This window comes from Oreochromis aureus, linkage group 23, assembly GCF_013358895.1.
Source record: "Oreochromis aureus strain Israel breed Guangdong linkage group 23, ZZ_aureus, whole genome shotgun sequence".
NCBI lineage: Eukaryota > Metazoa > Chordata > Actinopteri > Cichliformes > Cichlidae > Oreochromis > Oreochromis aureus.
In genome coordinates, this window is record NC_052963.1 from 12,179,660 (window position 1) to 12,202,500 (window position 22,841).

Genomic DNA, 22,841 nt, shown 5'->3' on the forward strand with positions numbered 1-22,841 from the left:
GAGGCTGAATCAGGAAGACATCCAGAAGGGGGGGTAAACGGACTCCTAAAAGCTGATTAGCATTGGCCAAGAGGTCCTTTGTTTACAGTGAATTTAGATCATATTACATACTGCCTGATATTCAAGACAAATATTACTGAAAGCAAATTGTACATTTAGTACAATTAAAAAGTGAAAGTATAGTAATTTGATAATAATAATATTAATAATAATAATGGACTTCCATGTTCTCTCATGTTGTTTTCCATGTTCTCAGCCAGCCAGGGGGCGGGCTGGATGCTCTGGAAGCTCCGCCCCCTGGCTGGCACAGACAGAGAGGGTGTGTGTGAGTGTGTGTGTGCGGGGGCTGTGCTGAGCAGTGACAGCTCAGTCAGCGGCTGGAGCAGAATGGACTGCCTTAACTTCCACCGAGATGTTCTCTGACAGAATATGCGGCCGTGCGTGAGCGTGTTTTAACTCTGTGTGTGTGTGTGTGTGTGTGTGTGTGTGTGTGTTAGAGGCGGGGGAGGTGCACACACACACATGCACTGCCTAAAAAAACAATGGCATTGAACAGAGTGTCTCAACTCTGCCACGAAATCACCAGGCTATGGCTGCAGCTGAAGATGATGACAGGTAGAGTGTGTCTGTATAAATGTGTGTGATTGTCTGGTTTGGGGCAAAGATAAGATTGTGGGAATTCTGCAGGTGTGTTTCTCTGTATTTTTCTCTTTGTATGCATTTAGTTCTTGCTCTGTTGACTCAGTGCAGTTGTTACCTGTGCACTTTGGTATCAGAGGTAAACCTGGTGAGAAAGGAGAGCCATCTGTCCACTTAAGATCTTAGAAGCTGCAAAAAAAACAAAACAACAACAACAAAAAACAGACTAACCAGGGTAATAACTGACTGAGTTAGCCAATCAGACTTGATCATCATCTAGTGAAGACTGTAGCAGCACTGAAACTGAGCCAAAGCACGTGCAAGATTGCTGAAAATATGTCTAGAGTAACCTGGTGTAGACCTAATGTGTAGTAGATCCTATCCTCTGCACACAGCTGATTTCAACATGTTGTTGCTATGGTAAATGGCAACACATTGTCTTAAAAAATGTTGCTTTTTTTCCTGAAAAGGTCATATTGATGAAACTAATGCAGAGATCAGCAGGGAAGTGAACTTTCAGAAAATAAAGGCTGCTGTTGTGGTAGAATAGCTAGACAAACCTTTTTGACACATAAACCCATCGAAGTTAAGGCTGTGTGAGAGATCACTCATGTCATGAGGAGCTCTACTGATGAGGGTAACCCAATTTATGAATGAAGGAGATGAGTGAGCATGGTCTGACATTGATTTTTGTCTCACTGCACAAAGATGCTCTTCCTGCTGAAGGCACTACCATCCATCACACGGTTACATAATCAAATCTGAAGTGGACAGTGCATTTTGTCCCAAGGTCCTGTTTGTGTGAGGTGAGGTGTGTGTGTGTGTGTGTGTTTATACAAGGTCTGTTTACCCGCAGTTACAGTACTCAGTGGGGCACGCTGACAGCATGTTAATCACTTTCGTCCCATTAACTAACACAGTGCGTTTCCTCTTGTCAGTTGGAAGCAGCGTTGGGACAAAACGCTTTTGAGACTTTGAATGTCAACATCTCCTCCCCCTTATTTCCACCCTCTGTGTGTGATTGCGCGCACGTCATTTGACTCCATCTCATCTATTTGGCCTTTTTTTTTTGTTTGCTCTGTTGTGGAATAATGAAAAACGTAAAAAGCCGCGGAGTCGATATGAATCCATAGAGATTTTGGTCGAGCCTTTCACGGCCCTCAGGTGTGTGTGCAAAGTAGTGTTTGTTTTGTGAGCCTGTTTCGTGTTGCTGTGCAGAGAGTGAGCGTGTGTGATCTGCTGGCAGATGGGCTAAAGTTATCTTATGAGCTTAGCCCGTTCATGCAAAGGCAAACACATCACTGAGGTATCAACCTTTCCTTTCTTACTTTTGCCAAGTCGAGATTAGAAATCGACAAGTCGTGACTGTGTCCCCAGAGGGCCACTGATGTACGTGTGTATGTCAGTGCCTTATGATCTCAGAAACAGGAAGCATTAACATAGAGTTAAAATCCATTGTTTGTGCTGGATTTAGCAGCAGTAGCTGCTTTTTTTAAAGTTGTTTGATCCTAGAGTGACACACACACACACACACACACACACACACACACACACACACACACACACACACACACACACACACACACTAAGCAAAACATATTCAGTACAGTCAAAAAGCTAAATTAATCTTTCATGATCTCAATGAGCAGGAGTTTGGGTTAATAATAAAATACAACATATTAAGTGTATTGAATACAAGTGACACATTTGTCAGGCTAATACAGTTTCAGTCAGCCGTAGGGACCTCTTGCTGTATAATATTGCTTAGAAGATGCACCTTGAAATCCCAAAGTGTGTGTGTGTGTGTGTGTGTGTGTGTGTGTGTGTGTGTGGTCTCATTTTAATGTGACGTTTTGGTGAATTGACAGGCTTCTGTGTGTCTTTGAATGCAGCTTTCTATCTAAGCTTGCAAGCATTAGCTCATAACTTAGCACTCATTTCCATATCATTCAAATATGATCGCTTCTTACTTCAATAAAACGCCATGGTGATGGCCCGAATGCCAGACTTCAGCCTTCAACCGTAAAATGGGAGCCCATTAACAAACTGTTGATGTTATTGTGGCTATGACCATCTGTTATATACAGTCTATGACTTTTTGGTAAGCATTTCCCATTCATGTCAAAAAAAGTGCAACTTTGCATTTGTTATATTTATGTTACAAGTGCTAGAAGGGACAGGTAGATGGTGCATTTTAATGCGATAACAAAAAAAAAGGAACACAACACTGACACAAAGGCTCAGTCTGGATCCTGGACTTCCCGTGCTGTTTTGGTAGAGCCATTACTGCCTGGCAAATGGCCAGCTCTTTTACATACTACACTGCAGAGCTTGTAGCCTCTTCTGACACTGCTGAAAAATACATTCTGTGTCATACGTGTAGTGCAAACTCACTGTCCTGGGTCAGGAAGAAGCAGAAATAAATTTAAACTTGAAACTCAATGAAAATCTATATTTCCATCCACACGGCTGCTGAGTGCAGCCGATCGGGCCTTGCTTTTCAGCAGGCTCTACTAAGCTTTAAAAAGCATTCTAACTTCCTCTGAAGTATCGCTGACCTTTTAATCGTGACCCACTCGGCTTCAGATCAGATTTCTTTGCTAGCCAATATCACGGCACTGGATTACTCTTCAAAGTTGACTTTCCTCTGTGAATATCAGAGTTGAAGGGCTTTCGTCAAAAGTGGAGCATTAGACACCTATAATCACATGTGAATTATACTAAAGCATTCTGCAGAGTCATACAACCTTGACTACATGGAGAAACTACACCAGAGAGGGGAAAAAATATCTGGAATCTGTGATGACTTAATGATGCTAAATCCATCTTAAAGTGAATCTGGCCCAGTGTTAGTGACTTTTAAGACTATTCTAAGAAATAAGGCTTACTTCCAGGGCATGATGTCATTATATTTTAAGAAAAAAACAACCATAAAAAAACCCCAACAAAAAGTCTTGTTAGTTTTTCTCTGCAACTGGAGGGTCCTTTTCAGGCAAGTAAAAACACAGGGCTGTTGGATTCCTTCCTTACTGGCTGCCTCCTTCTTTTTCTCTCCTAGTATGTAATTTTCCCCCCTTTTTTTCCTTCCTCCCCACTGTCTTTCACTTCTCATGTTCTTTGTTCTGTGTAGTGTAATGACTGGTAGCTATGGCCAGAGGCAACTAAAAAAAGGGCTGCTGTTATATCTGCTGGTTTTGCACTCAGCTTGCGCTATTACTGTATGTTTTCTTTTTTCCTCTCTAGTGGTGGAGAGAGGGGGAGAGGAAGGGAGGAGGACCTGGATTTTAAAGCCACAAAATTGCGAGTACATGCTTTGTAGTTTAGTGAGGTGCACCACAGATTTACCGACGGCTCCCAGCCCGTTTGGGAGTTTCTAGATTCTGAAATTCCCACGAGGGAGCTCAAGTCTGTAGCCAAGATCAGGTAATGTTTGTCACCTGGTGGAGTTCAGGAGGGTCACATCAATTACTAAGCCACCTAGATGGCTCAATTATTCACAAATTACCTTATGGAATGGCGGGTCTGGTTCATGCTGACGCACTCAGACACTCGAGTCATTTCCCACTGTTGCACTTGCTGCAAAAATAAAGGAAAGACATGGTCTGGTTGTTTTAACAGCGTGTGTGAGCGTAAATAGACTGAAATTACCTATAACTAATAGGTGAATTCCTTTTCTTGTACTTGAAGGTGGTGCGTAAACCCATTTGAAGCCTCAGCATTTTTGTATTTTGTATTTTTTGGAGCCAGACGTGACCATATGTGGATGAGAAGGTGGTGTGCTAATGTTAGCAGCTGGAACTAGAATACTTCCATGCTTGATTGGAAAGGAGCATCAGTGGGCCACATGGGTGCAGTTCAGTCACACACATGCTAATTAGTGCTAAGTTAACAGACTGATAAAAATAAGAGTTTCACTTGTCAAAGCTGATGTGCATGTCCTCGATGCACGGTGCTTGGAGCTTCCTGTTTTGGGCGCTTGCACTGAACAGCAGAAGCACATTTGCTGAATAAAGAACGATTCAGCACAAACTTGTCTTGACGTCAGCAGGCAATAAAGAGCTGCATTCACTTGTGCAGCACAAATCAATATTATTATTGTTTCTTTAAAAAGCTTAATGCTGCCTGAAAGGGTACGTGTGTGTATTCATTTGCAGATTTTTGCGAGTGCCTTGAACGCACTTTGCTTCGGCGCAGAGTGGGAACCATGCCTGAGAGGGATTGTGTGTCCGTGTGTGTGTTGTGATGGCAGCGCAGACTGTAGACAGAGGGACAGTAGTGTGTTGTTTTGCTGAGATGATGATGCCACCATCTATTCAGTAGATTGGGGCTCACTGCCAGTGACCGAGTAAAGCCCGAAGCCATTGTTCTGGATTTCTAACTGCAGTGAACTGGACTCAGAGGACATCGCTTTCGTCTTCTTGGCCTTTTTAAGTGAAAGCTTTCATCTTAAAAGGATTTTGCCAAGAAAAAGCTTGTAAAATGTACATTTGGTGATTTAAGGTGGCTGCAAGCGATTGGTTTGGAGAGTAGGTAAAAAATACATCCAGAAATTTATATATTATTTTTTCACCACCAGTGAAACTATTTTTTCTTTACACTTCTAAATATAAATAACTTGTATACAAATCCAGTCGTGATAACCATTTACAGCCAAATGAAACAGTTGCAAACCTGAAACATGATATATCGGACTACCTGTGTTTGTAGGGTCTACTTGGCAGGGCGTGGAGGTCCTGGAAAACACACTTGGATAGACATGTTGTTCAGCATTGGGAAATGTAAATAATAAGTAATAATTCACCTGGACTCTATTCAGTGAAACCTAGGTGCTCCCGCTGACTGAACACTTACAGCTGTAGCTTCAGACATCAAATAAGAACATGTTTTTCGACCTGCTAATCTTTCTTGAGCCCTGGTAGTTGAAGCTTTGGGTGTGGGGATGGGCACCAAATTCACATGCATTCCAGATCACTGTTGGCCCTGTGACCCAGTTGTTTGCCACGGTGTGTGCATGCCAGCCCTTATCCTGTGTTGGTGTGTGTGTGTGGTAGAAGCACCACAGCAGTGACAGATGGAGCCTTGGTAAACCCGGACTATAATGCCAGATAATAAAGCTTGGATTCCCTCACATGCACACAAACACACAAACACAGATGCAGAATGGTTGTGTTGCTTCTCAACATGTAACTCACACAAATATGCACACAACTGGCCATCTCTCTGAGCTGGTATTTAACACCAGTGCAACAACTTTTAGCCCTGCATGCCACGCCCTCACCGCATTCCCCTACCTAGTGCCTTCGAGTCTACATTCCAAGTCGGTCCTTTTCCATTTGGTGCATACCATAGCAGCAGATGCAGAGCTTAAGGTCTCAGTGATGCGCCTGAGTGCTGGTGGACATGTGTCTCAGTGAAATTCATCCTGTCTGCTTCAGGTTTTCCATCAATTTGATCCTTTTACAATCTAAATGATTAATTTTGTGTTAAGAATCTAAATCAAGTATCACTGGTCCATGGTTGAGTTCTTTCTCTTGTTGCAACCATAAACACATAATCTAAAATGTACTAAAAGTTATAAACTGCATACTAGAAGAGGGTTAAAATGGCGTTAACAACATCTATAGATTGCAGCATCAACAAGCAATCATTTACCAGTTTATCTGTAATGATGAGGGCAGCACAGAATTGGCGCAGGCTGAGATTTGAGCCCTAACAAATCCCAGGCACACATTAGGGGGAACAAAAGGTTTAAATGTTGCATTTTAAGCGGGAGCTATGGCCATCAGTGGACCGTAATAATACTTCTCCATTTGCTCATGTCTTGTTGTGTCTATCTAAGGTCCTCTCTGTATGTTGTGCACCTCTGTGTCCAACCACATCCTGGCTGTTTTTGTTTGCGCGGTCCTCAGTGAGGGTCTATGCACTTGTGTGTATAGTCACGTGTGTTTGACTGCACACCAGTCAGCTATCTGGCTTCCTGCGGCTTTGAGCTTTGACCAGCCGTCGATGCTGGCAGCCGTCAACAAGCAGAGAACAGCTGGCTGCCGTCTTTGAACCGACAATGTGTGTTTAGTGATGAAAACCTGTAGGAGCATGACTGCAGAACAAAGGAACAGGATGTGTGTGTCCATCTGGGTAATGGTAATACAATGTATTGGCGACAGCAGTCTGGCTTTCATAGGACTTGTTTGGGCTGCTGCCTTTCCTTCTCCTCAGAGTTGGGGTGACACGGGTGACATGTTATTAATCCTGAGAATCATTTCTCATATGACAGACAAATAAACTTTTATCTTAATATGACATTGTGAACTTCCCCACACAGTAAATACAGTAAGCATAAAAGGAAGCTAAAGTTTAGACTCATGTTACAGTCTTCTTACTCGCATGTACTCTCTTCCTTTTTTAAAATATACTCCAATATATTTAGACTTTAAACTGCTGCCAACGGTGTCTGCTTTTTTGCTTTTGCTTTTTTGGTGGACCTATGAACTGGCACATCTGCAATAACCCCAATAACTCTATAGCAACAGCAACATTAATTCGTATAACAACAACAGTTTTACGGTTTTCATTGTGAGGTAAATGCTCTACAATAATACAGAGAACTCCAACAGTCATCACCTACGGGCATGCATCTAGTGACTGGGCGAAGAAACAAAAACCCCCTTTTGGTTGGGGCTCAATAACCTCAGTTTTATCTGAATTTAGGAGCAAGAGTTCAGGGGTCATGTAGGTCTTTATGTCTTTAAGGCAGTCTTGCAGTTTATCTAATCGTTGCGTGTCATCTAGCTTCATTGAAAGATAAAATTGGGTGTCATCTGCATAGCACTGAAAATGCATGATGCCTTGTAATAATATTGCCTAAGGGAAGCATGTATAATATAAATAGAACTGGTCCCAGGACAGAACCCTGTGGAACCGACAGAGTTGCCATCAAGGAGAACAAAACTATATGAACAAATGTAAAAGAAAGTTAATAGTTGTGATTTGAAAACACAAGCAGCATCACTATGAATTAGAAATTTGGTAATCAAGCCAGCAGTTTTACCAGATTATTTAAAGCATCCTATGTACAGGAGTGTCAGCATTAATCCCTCATTGCAGAGGAAGCCGTGTCTGAACTGCGGCATGTGCAGCAGGTCAGTGCTGAAGCCGCAACTATGCAGAATGTTTGACGTTTGAATAATATTCACGTCAGTGTCCTCCTCCCAACACTGGACTGTTTACAACCTTTCACATCACATGACTCCACATCATCTGTAGTGTGACGGTGATGCTGTGAGAACATGCTCAACATCACATAATGTTGGATGGTGTGTATTTTAACTGTGGCGCTCCTCCTGATCCTCTGCCACAGAGAGATCACATCCACGGTATCGGCTAGCACCAGGCCAACACATTAAATATGTAGGCATGTGTAAAGAAACCCTGTCCTCCATTTCATCTTATTGAGACGAGAGCACCTCTACAGTTTGTTTTTTCCTAACTGCTTCCCCTTCCCTCTTTTCACCCCTTTAAATCCAGGTCTTTTCCTCCCTCATATATCCAACCAGGAATACAGCTGGAGACATTTAGGAGTGTGAAATGATCCGATTTAGTAGACCGCAACTGCAGCTGCATATTAATCCTGAAATGATGCGTTCATGCAGCACATATGTCTTCAACAAGTCAGTCATGCCGAGTTGTACTTAACGTTAACTTAAAAGTTATTTTAACTGCTGAATAGAGCCCTTTAGAAATACAATACACTTGATAAAAGTTAATAATGGTGTAATATTTTCCTAATGCATAAGATTGCTGGGATATTTGTCCTTCAGATAAGCCCCTGAGAAAAGGATGAATGAATTTGGGAAGGGGTGTCAGAGGCCTGGGGGGAAGGGTACAAGGAGGCGAGGGGGGGACATTCTTTCGAGGCCCCCCATAATCACTATTTGTGTTTGGCTGCCTTGTCCCACTTCCAGTGTGCGTGTTGTTTGGTGGGTAAAAGGGTTTCGCTCGCAGCCTCGCCACTATAGTTTAATTTCATTCATTCCACTGAGGACAAAGTGGGCAGTTTGAGAGTTTCAGCAGCAGTGAAAAGCTGCCCGACGCCTGAATGTCTGATATATCTGCACCATTCACCCATATAGTTCACAAACCATGAGCACGGTGCAGGATATTTCAGCTAAATGAAATTGTTCTCTACAAATTTTCTTACATTTTCATAAAAACATGACGCTCAATTGGGGGAGAAACAAAATGGCTTGCAAAGTAGATTTTTGCATGCAGCAGGAAACTATTTCAAGCATTTAAAAAGGCATCTTCTTAGTTGGACGATCACTTACTGATGCTTTCACAGCTACTTTACTGACTTGTATTTAACACTAACAGCTGCAAGTACTCATCCTAAGGCATGGCTAATGTAGGAAATGACCGACTAAAGGAGCTTTAACTCCATCTGGTTGAAATGGCAAATCCGTCCATAAACTGGACACACTATGACATGAAGTATTGCAAATCGCATGATCGCATCGCTTGAGATTTAGTCTGAGAGTTGGTTTTATTTTGAAATGTCTTTAGGTTTAAGCTAGTAGTTTGTACAGAGGCTGGCTTGCTGTAAGGTCAAAGATCCGGACACTTGCACGCTTAAAGTATATTCAGAGAGTCAGAGCGCGCTGCACATGTCTTGCTGTTAGTCAGAGCTTGGGCCTTAGCCAGAGCTTTACTGCCTGACACATTGAACTGACAGCTGGCCCAGTGATCCCACAACACTCAAACACACACACTGACATATGACAACACACTTGCTCACACACAGTCTGCCTCCTATACTGTATATCATATACAAATAAAACATTTCCTTTTGGATCCCCACCTCATTATCTCCTTTGTCCTTCCAGAAAACAAATTGTTCTTCATTCAGCACTCATTGCTTTGCTCAAAGGCACTATGAACTCAGATTTTAAAGCATGTCCTCTTCCTCTTTGTCTCTGCTGTAGTAGAAGCTAATTATATACAGTTGCTGTTTTTTTGTGTTAAATTACAGAGTGGTTGATTTTTGCTGGAAGCTCTGTGGTCTGTTTGAGTCTAATAAGTGGACCTGGATTAGTGCCAAGTCAACCATCTCTCTTTTTCAACTCTTAGACCGTTTACTTTTATCTTCCTTGGTCCTTCCTTAAACCCGTTTCTTCTTCTGTCTTGACCCAGTCTCTGCTCCGATTCTCCTCTTCTTTTTTTCTTTTTTCTGCAATAGTCACTGCTTTTTTTTGGATAATCTCCTTAAATCTGTGAAGCTTTACCTCTGACTTTACCAAAGTGTGTATGAGTTATTGCTGTACACCCCTAGGACACCATGTTTCTTCCTGACCAGAGCTACTTACAGTATACTTAGTGTTGTACTTCTTTAATCATTTTTTAAAGTAAGTTTCAAGAGCATCTCAAACATCCTGTGAACAGCTGCTCATACTGTAACATATGTTGACTTCACATAAAACATGACACATACAATCTGTAGTATGAGTCACTGTCTAGCCAATGGTATGCTGACACAATGTATGTAGCATTACTGAAGCTTTAAGCTCTTAATCCCAGGGGGTTGCTGCATCATATGGAGCTGTTGCATAGACCGACGGTGCCACAGATTAAAGAAAGAAATGACCAACAAACATCAGCATGCGCGCAGTTTTTACAGGTAGTCTGAGGATATTTGTGACGAAGAATGCCAATTATGTGATCACCTGCAGTGCTTTAGTCTGGTATGAGTGGATTGCTTTGTTCTCCGGTGTGGTCATTCTGTCTTATTTTCCCACAGACTAAAGAAGGTTTCATGCTGTTACAGACTGGTTTTAGGTGTTTGGGTCAAGTGACTCACAAGTCCTGGTTTATGACCGCCTGATAACATCGCCTCAGCCTCAGCTGCACTTTGTGTTTACCGTAAAATGATGCATTCACACTTGGGTAATTAACAATAGACTCGCTGAACATAGTTTTGTGTGTTAACATCTTTAATAGCTACAGGATTAGATTTAAAGAGGGAGCAAGTAAGGCATGTCTCAGAGAAATAAAGTCTAAGAAGAGAGAGTTTTAGTTTGTATAAGTCTGCGTCCAGTCCACATGTCTGACACATATCTGATTAGCTGACAGTGTTACAGTTAGGTTAGCTAGCCCTTAATAGCTTTTTGGACTGCCTATTGACATTTCTAATGTGACATCATACTCACATTGCTTAAGAGTTGTCTGCCATATTGGATGTGATAGAACCACTGGTTGCCTTGGGGGCTGGCGAGTGGTTCCTGCAGTTTGCCGACTCTTGCTGGGTGAAATCAGTTGCAGAGAAGGTGCTTAACCAAAAACCTACTAGTAATTGCTTTGATAGCTAGCACATTGTTACGGTGGCCTGTAGTTTGTTAGTTTTTTTTTCTTTCTTTCATGTTTCATGCTGCAAACAACTCGCTAACTATTAAATAAGTAGTAGTAAAACTTGAAGTTGAAGTTGTGCTTCCAGTGTTTCGAAAGGGCAGCTTTTACCTTCAGAGAGAGCAGCAGGCCAGTGTTTGTAGACAAGCCCGTCACTTCCATTTAAACTATGACCGCAGCAGCATGCTAGCAACCACAGCGATTACAAGGAGGTTTTTGCCATTTGGTTTGGAAATGCACATTTTTCCCTACTGACTGATGGCGATTAGGCAGTCACCGACTGGTCTCGAGGTTTGTGTGACAGGGGCCTTATTCACGTCATCCTACATTGCCATCATGATTGTCACATGTCCAAAATGTTAATGCCACATGTTTAGCAGTCACATGTGTCCAAAACCTCAAAAAATGGGCATTGCACATATGAAAGTGCCTTAAAGCGCCAATCATTCTAATACCCAGCCAGGGGTTTTTGAAGACAACTGTATAGAAGTCTATGAGAGCATGACCTCACTTCGCACTAGTAGTCTGCTACACTGCAAATTTTGGTGTAACCAAGTAAATGCAGTGCTAGTATTGCTGTATGCCAATACAGACGTCAATAGATTTAACCTATAAAGGCTGCTTAGTAGAAATATTGTGCCATGAATTATGAAGAAAAATATGCTCACTATGTCATGGTCATGGTAAATTATGGTCACCTTTGGTGTAAAATAGAAAATAAAACGGAGTGTGCTGTTGTCTATGGTTATCTTGTGATTGTGAGTTGGAGACATCCAAAATGTTAACCTCACGGTGGCCTATTTCCATCTTTTATATGCAGTTTGTTATCAGAGAGAAAAGTGGAGCTTTTAAACCTGCTCATCCATCAGGACACTTTCACCCCAAAGCTTATCCTAGATGAGATTAAAACAGTGACTCTTCTAAAGATCCTAGTCTGGTGTTGCAATGTTTGGGTCGATGGTCCCTTTATAAAAATGTGAACAGTTTGTTTGGGTTGCACTTGGATGGTAATTAATGCATCTCACTGCCAGTCCACACCATACTGCTAGTAAACCTTGCCACACTTTGCTCACACCAGCCGCAGTGCCAGCCTTTGTCTGCGCACACTCGGAGACACACACACACGTAGCGATGCTCCATCATACACACTTAGATGACATTATAAATTCTCAGTTTTCGTTCACAGATGCACACATGATCGGACACAGTTAACAATCCAATCCCTGTTTTTGGCATACATGGGTCACACATGGCAACCAAATCAGGGGGGGGAGAGTGCTTTTTCTCTATCTCTCTGTCTCTACATGTCTCAAAGAGCTAAATGAGATTACTGTAATCCAGCCTGACCACAGAACAGAGGAAATCCAAATGGTGTTTACTTCATCTCCAGTCTACCTTACTTTTACCCTTTACCTCTTTCTCCTTTTTGGATTTTCTCATTTTACTCCCTCCTTTTTTCATGTACCCTGCCCTCTTTATTTCGCCCTACTTCCCATGCTCCTCCCCTTGTTACACCTTCCACATATATATATATTTATATATAAACACACTTCTAAAAAAATTCAGCTGTTGATTATATTGGCAAGAGTCGAAACTGGATTTTGGTTTGGAGACTTTGTTTTCTAACATACTGTTTTCTGTTTCTTTGTCTAGATGACATCGTGCAAAAAGATGATACTCCTATGTATGCAGCACAAATCGGCTCTGAACTCCAGAAACAGTTTGCCATCCTGCCAGGTTGGTTTGATATTATACACGCAGTGGGTGTTGTATAGTGCACAAAGCGGCAGTTAATTATTTCAAGACATACATAACTTTCTCCTCCTTTTGATATGTAAAGAACATGTGAGTAGACCGGGCACTTTGAATCAGCTTATACATGTCAGTGACTAAGTGGTGAAACTCATGATGAACAAGTGACCCCAGAGAGATCTCGGTGTCTTTCCAAATGTGCAGCATGGATTAGATTAAACTGGACAATTGAGTTGCTAACAAACACATTCATGTGTGTGAACAGGGGAATTTATGTCAGGGCAGAGCTAATGGGGGTTATAAACATAGCGCAATTGGCCTAACTCTTAGAGTCTAATTATATCTTTGTGTCTGTGTAGCTCAGTGAAACGCACTCCTCTGTCTGCTTGCGCTCTTCTATGTAACAAAACTGTTGGTGCAATTGAAAAAATATATAAATGTCTCTGGCAGCAGAAACACTTCCAGGACATGTAGACGGATATGTCCAGCAGATTCCAAAAATAGTTCCACTCATACTTACATGACAGCCAAAGCAACACTTTGTAAAAGGTGTTAAACCTTTTGATAGTTTATTTGCTTCTGTTTGTGTAGGTACCAATATTTTAACTCATAAAATAAAAAAATAAAAGTTTAAATAAATTTGATTTAATTTATACGTAATACCTTAAGGGTTTTGCTTTGTGCTGCAGATATATTTGGACCTTTCTGTGTCTGCAAAGCTATAAACTATACGTGGGACCAATTTACCATCCTTCATACTCGGGGAAAATGGTGATGCAGCACTAACAAAATTATTGTGACCGTGTGCAATGAACTATATTATTGTCTTTGAAATTGGGACAATAATTGGGCTTCGAAGATGGGAACAAGGTCTGTGTCTACTTGCAGTCAGTTGCCATGTTGAAAGGGACTTTGTTCCATCAAGTCGATGATAAAACAGCAATAAGACGGAGTCAGATAGAATGGGGTCTGTGACAATATGGCATTAACTGTGATTGATTTGCAGAAATTGCAAGTCTGTGGCTACAGAAATCCAGAAATTCTTCCACAAATAGTGACATAGTTCCTGCAAAATAGTTGTTTAACTACAAAATGACCCAGGCGCTCTGCAACCTTGCTTTTATACCAGAATACAACCAGCTGAGTTGAGTCTTCTGTTGCAAAGACACATGACACTAGCAGCATGTTGACTTTTTTTGTTTATAAATTAGATGGCAGTTATGTACAAACCTTGATCTGTCTGTCTGAGAGTGATTGCAGTGTTTCTAAATCAGACTGCAATTGCTTGGAGACAAGTTGCCTTCCACCAGGGAACCTGTGTAATCAAGCTCAACTTTGAGTTTACAAAGTAAAGAAATTCAATGAAATTTTTTCTTGTTATTTTTTTCCCTGGTTGCAAGGAGGTTGTTGTCATATTTTTACTCTAGTATGGAGGAGGTGTTTACTAAAAAAAACAAAAAACAAAAAAACAAAGCAGGCATGGCAGGAAAGAACTGCCAAGAAAAGGAAAAAAAGGGGAAAAAAGAAAAATATTCTCATTCATTACAAATCAGACTCATGAAAAACACAAAAATAGCCAGGAGCTGGGGGAGAGAGAGAGAGAGCGCGACGGCCCACAAAAACGAATGCATCACATGGTACCTGCCTCAAAAAAAGGAAAAACAAAAAATCCCAACATGACCAAAAAAAACTCATTTGAGGCAACATGATGGAGTAGTGCACAAATCCACATGAAAATGCAGTGAAACTCTAGGGCAGGGGTGGGCAATCTCAGTCCACGAGGGCTGGTGTCCCTGCAGGGACAGATTTTAACTGTCTAAAGATCTCACCTTGGGTCAACACACCTGAATCACATGATTAGTTCGTTACCAGGCCTCTGGAGAACTTCAGGACATGTTGAGGAGCTAATTTAGCCATTTGAATCAGTTGTGTTGGTTCGAGGACACATCTAAAACCTGCAGGGACACCGGCCCTCGTGGACTGAGATTGCCCACCCCTGCTCTAGGGGCAGATTCAACCAGAATAAAGAAAAAGAGTTCTGATCCCAGCTGGTCCTGGATCCCTCTGTGGGAAAAACTTGTCAGTTACTGATGATAGGTTGACCCAGATAGAAGCCATGCAGGCAATCATAACCAGCCACTCACACAAAATGCACACAAAGCAGCATGAAACAAACATGTCAGCACAGAAACGTACTCTTAGAGCTCTGTATTGGGTTACCATGACGATACTGCCTGACCAGTGACAGCATGTGAATAATTCATCGCCCCAATGTTCTGCTTTGAAACTTGACCTGCCAACCAAAGAGAAGTGTGTGTGTGTGTGTGTGTGTGTGTGTGTGTGTGTGTGTGTGTGAGGTCCTGTTTATTTTTATAAATGTGATCTTTTTGCTCTGTCTCTCCTCAGCCAGAGGGGTGGTAAACAATCACATTAAGGCTCCTCTTAATGCCTTTCTTTCATTCTGAATTAGATCCAAAATGAATTTGCATGACTTTCCAATTATGGAAACAGGACTGTATGTAATTTGTGATTTTTACCCTGCTGCACTTTATCAAGCAAGAAGTGGGTTTATTTGTGTCTGAGTGTATTTATATAAAGGAGGAAAAGTAAGCCAAAAATGAACCTCTACAACATCATTTTCAAGTTTTCAATCCAGCTGTCATCAAATCAATTAAAAGCATTGACAACACCAGGTCGACACCATGCCTGACATTTCTGTGATTCCTGTCTGTGTCCCCAGGGGGGCGAGGGATGAATGGAAGCCCCGTCATCGTCTTCCCAGAATTCCCAACTTTCAGCGAGCTAGAAGAGGAGGAGCTCCAAAATGTCCTCAGCTACCTCACGAGTATCCCCAGGTGATTGTCTCTTACCCCTCCCTATGCCCCCTCCCCTCACACATATGCTGTGCTAACAGAGCTTGAGGTGTAATACCAGGCGGAGCCAACAGATGCCAGCACAACACCAAAGGCCTGACTCGAGGAGAAGTCACACAAAAGACACAAAGGTTTAGAGAAGAATGGAAGACTAAAGAATAAGTCACTGATAACTGGCAAATCAAAAATTGAAACTGTACTCTTTGATGTGGATATACGAATAGAATTTTTGTTACAATGTTAAAACATTGCTCATATGAACTCATATAGTAGAACTTAGGCCTGAAGAAAGGTTTTGTATGTATAGTTTTTGTATATTTCTACAGTATAGGTTTGTTTTCCTAAGCAGAATAATTTTTTTTATTTATCTGTTCTCATCACTCCTCTGTCCTCCTTCTTTATGCTCTCTCTGCCCCTCCACCCTCTCACCTTCCCTCCCTTCCTTTCACCTTTCCTTCAGTGCTGAGCGCAGCACTCCCATCAAGCACAGACATGCTCTCACACACATAATTAAAGAGAGGAGAAAGGAAGATGCAGCTGTATATCTATCTGTGTGTGTGTGTGTGTGTGTGTGTGTGTGTGTGTGCGTGTGTTTGTGTGTGTGTCATGGCGGCCATTCAGTGTATCATCACCTTTCATATAACAGACACACACTCACACCCCTCCCTCTCTGCCCACCAGCTATTTTGCACCCTGCTGCCAATCGGCTGAGCTCCCGGGTTTCCGATTGGCTGTGAGCGGCAGAGCTCGGCTTTAATTGGCTGAGGGTGGGACGCGGGTGGTGGAGGAGCAGAGAGAGAGGCAAAAGGAGGAGGGAGATGCTCTGTGAGGATGTGAACGGTCACCTCGTTCCATCCGCGAGCTGCAAGCAGATGATTGTGGATGCACCAACTGGACATTGACATCTGCCGAATAGGGGAGAACTGAGGAAGGCTGGACTATATTTGGATGATGACAGTGGATTATTGAGGATTTTTGTTAGATTTCTTTTTCTTCGGGCTCTGGAATATCAAAGATTTTCTTCGCCCGGCTTTTGTGGATTGAATCTATTTAGCAGTAGAGATGGACTGAGGATTTGCCGCTTGCGGCGTCCACTGGGTAGTGTAACGCATTGCTTTTCTTAACATCTCTGTGTGTGATGATGAAAATTGGCTAATAATGACATCCAGATGGACCGACTCAGCAGTATTTGTATGGTTGGCCTCACAGTCGGCGTGTGTGTGTGTGTATGTGTGTGTCAGGCTTAAATATTCATCCTTCCTGCTTGTGTGTTTAGGTGTCAGGATACACGTCAGCTTATCCAGCGGGGACCTTTGCCGGAAAAAGCCATGTACACACATGCACACACACAAACTAGCTTAATGAGGCTGCTACATATGGCACTGCCTGTGGAATGAATGGCAAGATTTTTCACATGCACACACGCTAATGCAGAGCCAAGGTTGCCATGGTAATCACAAGGGTCGCTCTCTAATCACCACTGAAGGCAAATGATGAAGAGGCAGTAGGTAGCAAGGTTTGAACCAGGGATACTTGACTTGCTTTGGCCAGGAGCCACTTGTGGAAAATGACCTGAGGCTAGTGGGGAGTAAAAATAAAAATCTATACCCTTTTTTTCAACTAAGTGAAGGACTGACAAAAGGCCCATTCAGCAGCTGCAACTGCATTTTAACTGTAAATTTTACATTTTAAAAAGGTTATATAGCACTAAACAAAAAAAAACTGCAACCTCTTCAGTTTTTTTCCTTAAGATAATACAAAATTATTGATTAGCTATGTCTACAGTGACCTACAGTGGGCCTGATTTGTCTGTAAGTTTCTTAAACCTCCTAGATAATAGACATAACTTATGCCATAATCTATCAGCCAACAGTGAAACTGCCAGACGTATTCTTAATGCAAGCTGATTTTGAATTATTTTTTATAAAATAACTCAATTATTGCTTTGGCTAGAGCTCAAGGGCCGTCTCAATAATGTACAAGCCACCGCTATGGAGGGCAAATTCTAGTTAAGGCCCCCTTTTTTTGGATATTCTGGTAACAAATTCAGTAGTTTGCCTTGTTATCGAGGCCTTGACTTAAACATACACACCCTCTTTTTCTTTCCTGCACACACAGGAAAAGCAAAGGTGTTTTTCTGTGGGGATTAACAGTGTGTGTGTGTGTGTATGCGTGTGTTTCTCTCCTGTAGTGTGGAAGCATCAGGAGTGGGTTTCATTCTGGTCATTGACAGACGGCTGGACCGATGGGCTGCCGTCAGGGCCACCCTGCTCCGCATCGCAGTAAGAACCTATTTGTTTGGTTATTTATTTCATTTTTGTGTGTGTGTTTCTATGTGTGTGAGTGTCGGAGGAAGATGGGAGAGACTGTCCTAGGACTTTACCGAACCAATTTGTCTGCATGCATCATTTGCTGACGAAATCCCTCTGATGACTCCAAATAGCTGTTTTGGAGTGTGTGCATTACTCTGCATGTGCTAATGCTTGTTTTAGTCCAGATCTGTGGGTGTAGTTGCTGGTGTCAGCTGTCCGTGTGTATAATTTTCAGCTTAGCAGCATTTAGAATAATAGATGTTTTGGAGTTTTTAGTGTTTGTGAAATTGCGCATGCAGTAAGTGGTTGTTTTACCTCATTAACTTCATATGCACTGGGAGTTTGGATATTTTCCTTTTTCTGCATGTTGAAATGCGGCAGGATGAGGTTAAAAATAGCTTATTATGTTAGAGTGGGTGGTGGAATCTCTGAAAGTGCACTCATAGCCTTTGTGTACGCTGAGACTTACTCAAAAAGCAGAAATAGAAGATCCACGCAGTGCTGGCCATGAGTCTCATTCTGTAATTGTTTTTTAACCATCAGTCTTGTACATGTATGCTCCATTAGCCTACTAGCCTACTTACTTCTTGGTAACTTTCACAACTTTATAAGATGATAAACTGAAGACAGAGTGTGACATTAAAGAGGAAGGCAAGAGAGGGGGAACTAGTAGTAGAAGAGAAGGGTTATATATCTTATTATTATTATTATTATTATTATAATACTTAATAAGCATGTAAATTGGGCAGACTTGGTAATAATAATCAATGGTCATAAAACTGAAGTGTCCGTACTCATTGTCATTTCTGACAATTAAAATTAAATGCCATTAATACCATTATAAACTATTTGTATTAAATTCAAGTGAAACTCAATTCAATTCAATTTTATTTTTTCAGCATCAAATTATAACAAGTCACCTCAAGGCTCTTTAAATAGTAAGGAAAAGGCCCAGAGAAAAGCCCAACAATCAGAGGATCCACTCTGAGCAAGCGATTGGCGACAGTGGGAAGGAAAAACTCCCTTTTAACAGGAAGGAATCTCCAGCAGAACCAGGGAGCAGGGAGGGAGGCGGGCCAAAATAAGTAAATAAATCGCTCCTCAGTAAAATCCAGCATGTTGTGCCTGATTTTATACTCTCTGGAAGCAATCCCCAAGATATTGGCCAATAGCGGTGTTTTCTATTTGGCTTTTCTTTGAGACAGAACTATTGCTTGGGCACAGACTTTAATTTTTCGTACTATACCATGTTTCACTTTGGTTTTCCCTTACTTTATTTTTTTTGTAAGCGTCATCTGTAATCAGTACTCTATCGTTGGCCAAAACGAAGCTTCGCCACCCCCTTCACATCTGTTGTCAGGATGCTCTTCCTGTATTGCACCTTTTACCATGTCCAATGTATGCAAATTTATGCAAATGTATGCTAATTGGGAACTGGTTTATCAGCAGGCTTAGCGGTTTTTCCATGGTATCTCTAGAAAACTATCCCCACTGTGGAAATAAGTCATTATGAGGCTGCTGGCTTTGGTAACTGAACACATAGTCATGTTAACCTACACACAGAAAATATCCAGTACTAATAATGGTAATAATGAACCATTATTCCAGTCCATTGGCTCATTCAGTGTCCTGAAACGGGATGTTGATGAACTGTGGAATTCCATGAACCAACAATCAATCTGCTTTATCAGGTGTAAAGCCACTTCAAGGTGCAAGCAAAGCCACAGAGAGGTCCATCGAAACAAAAATGTTTTTTGAGGGAAAAGTGTGAATGTAATCATTGAGTATGCACTAAGCGCTGAAATCATATTATCTAAAAATAATATTTTGTTTTTATCAGTAACGTCTTACTGACAAGATATTAACATTTTAAAAATATCCAGAAGACGGGCACTTGCTCTAGGAGAGCTGGGCAGAGCCGTTGGAGGCCTTAACCCATCAGCAGGACTGATATCTGCTCTTTTATGTGAGGAGGAACAGAACGAGCGCTGCCAGAGCTATAAAATTAACAGGCAGGTCACTGGTGTGAATGTCTGTGACCAAACAGTTGGAAACAGAATTCATGAGGATGGCCTGAGGACCTGAGATCCTTTAGTGGGCCCTGTGCTCAGTGCCCAGCACCACATAGTGCCATAGAATACCACAACTGACAGGTCCACACTGGCACCCTGTGCTTTTCATAGATGAGAGCAGGTCCACCCTGTCCACTTGTGACAGACATGAAAGGGTCTGGAGAAGCCATGGAGAAAGCCTGTAACATCGTTCATTATGTCTTTGAATTCAGCCCTCTGAGGGTTCATGATTTTCTTTTCCATCAAACAATGTGGCATCCTCTCATTTCTAACACATTAACCAGTCCATGCGGGTGTAGATATTCAGCAGATCTGATGTATTTTCAAACTGTTCCTTTAATTTTTTGTGCAGTGTGTAATTCTTTTGCCATTTTAGTCTTTATTTTAGGGCCATTAAATAGTGTTTGGCAAATGATACTTCGGTCCTAGTAAATTGTACATGTATGCTTTATGTATGCACCTATAGTAGTAGGTTAGGTATTCTGGAAATGACAGTCATTTAACCTAACACCACCATCTGCTTAGTTTCACTTCTACTCTCATGTATGAGCTTCAAACAGTGGTTCAGTGTATCGTAAACTATGAAGCCAAAACCACCTTACTGACTAAATAATGTTATAAAACCACTTCTAAATTACCCAATGCATCTATTTCTGTATAGTGTTCTATATTCAGTTTTCATATCAGACAACATATGTGCTCAGACTGATATATTTGTGGCCAGCCTTTATCAGTTAATAATATCAGCTCAGTGAGGCTTCCTGGAGCCTTGAGATGACCTCCTGTAAAATTACATTTTATTTATAACAAAACATTTTCAGTACCACCACTGCATTTACACCACCACATCCACACTTCCAAAGCTACACAGTGTATAATGCCTCCCTTTATATATTTTCATTTGGGGTCTTTTTGTTCCCAGTCTTTTCAGTCTTTAAATTAAACAAAAGATAAAAAAAAGAAGAGAAATCAAGCCAAGATGACAAATGTGGCCTCCTATAATTTAGAGTGGTGGTAGAGTTTATCAGCATGGTAGCAGAAGCTTCTCTGCTGGATATCCCTTCCTTCCTTTACCTCTCCCTCTCATTACCCCGTCTCTTTCCTCTTTGAATCATCCATCACTCCATTCCTCTGTTTAGCTCTCACCCCCCTCAGAGTCGCCTTCCTCACTTTAAAAAGGATGTTTTTTAACTTAGAAAGCTGAAATGTGTATTTTTATTTTCAGCGTGGTGAAATGCTTTTTTTTTTTTTTTTTTTTTTTTTTTTTTTAATATTCATGGCCAGCTCTCAAAAAGAATCATATAGTGGTTTGATGCAGTGGATATTTGGTGTGAACAAGATTCCAACTGGCAGTTTCAGCTGTTATGTGAATGCCTTTTCATGTTTTATGTAGGGAGGGTATGTCAAGTCCACACTGGAAGCATGCAGCATTATAACCTAACCTGAAGGCATGAAGGCCAGGTGGTGAGACCGACTGTCTGACATCATCTCCTCCTCACTCGCCTGTGGTTGGATGTCCTTGCTGGACACGCCTGTTTTGTCCGCTAGCCAGTGGCAGTCGGCCTCATTGGAGAATGAAAGTTGTTCATCGTCCCGTGAGACGCTCTATTTGTGACGGCTGCTCAAGGTCACGTGCTGCCATTTGCTGGTTCGCCAGCGGGAACGAGGGACGGAAAAAAATAAAGGAGTGGGCAAATGTTAGTAGTGATACTGCAAAGCAAAGGCACAGATGCTCTCAGGCTGCTTTGTTGGTGCTTTCACTATCTAGACACAGTGCTGGGCTATAAAATTAAGGCAGTGAGCTCATTGGATAATTTGATTTTGATATTTATTAGTGCAGAAATAATTGGTTTCTGTGAAGAGACACTCAGGTGTTGGGTTTAAAGATTTAAAGAGACACTCCACTGCCCTAGAGAGAATATTATTGCTTATGTCTGTAGTGTTTCCTTTTTCCCCCACTTTGTGCAGTGAACATGGAGGACTATCTTACGATATATGCAAATGCCAGAATTTATCTAGTATTCCAGTTAAATGATGGGACACCTTCATGTCTGATGCAGCTCGCCTTTGTGATTAGGGGTAATAAATACACAGGCATCCATGCATACGGAAACATTGCTGCAGGCGGAGGATGCAGATGGCTCAGTCAGCCGGTGCCAGTGAGAGGCTCGGGTTTGTTGCAACAGATCGTTTTTAACATCAGCTAAAAAGGCGTTCCAGTAAATTTCAGCACCCTCCCTGTCAAGATCTCAGCTGAGTGTCTTTGTCGCAACTGGGACAGTGTTCACGTCTAAAAGTGAGAGCGGTAATGCAGGCGGAGGAGGGGGGGGGTTTGAGCACGTGGTGGATGGAGGTGGTTTAATATGGTGGCGGGCCAACTCCCGTGAGAGCAGTGTGGATGTGATTAGAGGACATGACTGAAGTGGTTTTTCCCATTCCACCCATCCTTCCTCCCCTCCATCACCCCGCTCAAAAGAAAATTATATTCTAATTCTTATCATTTATTAATGCGCGCGGAAAATGTCTGTGCGTGCGCGTGCATGCATCGCTTTAATGTATATGCGGGGTATCGGTGTTCATCTGTCACGGGGAGTGCACCAAGCAGCACGTGTATTGTCATGTTAATGCAGAGCTACAAATTAAACCAGGACCTCTCAGGGTTTATTGAATTTAATGACCTCCAATTACACATGCGCTGCTCACTGATGTCTGGATGGTGTGTTATTGATGAGGAAAAAAAAGGAAAAACTATAAAAAAAAAAATACACAATGCATCATTTTTTCTGTAGTTAACATGC

General features: G+C 41.8%; 1 protein-coding gene across 7 annotated transcripts in view; it reads left to right on the forward strand.

The window, feature by feature from the left end:
- Positions 1–22,841, forward strand: part of mcf2la (mcf.2 cell line derived transforming sequence-like a) — a 56,744-nt gene that overhangs the window by 16,586 nt on the left and 17,317 nt on the right. For 6 of the 7 annotated variants that reach the window (XM_039607098.1, XM_039607097.1, XM_039607099.1 and 3 more), the window contains 3 exons: positions 12,688–12,771; positions 15,527–15,641; positions 17,851–17,941. In XM_039607098.1, coding sequence (XP_039463032.1) covers positions 12,688–12,771; positions 15,527–15,641; positions 17,851–17,941 — 290 coding nt within the window. Of the gene's footprint in view, positions 1–388; positions 616–12,687; positions 12,772–15,526; positions 15,642–17,850; positions 17,942–22,841 lie in introns of those variants that run through there. The other variant, XM_039607096.1, reaches the window with a different exon arrangement.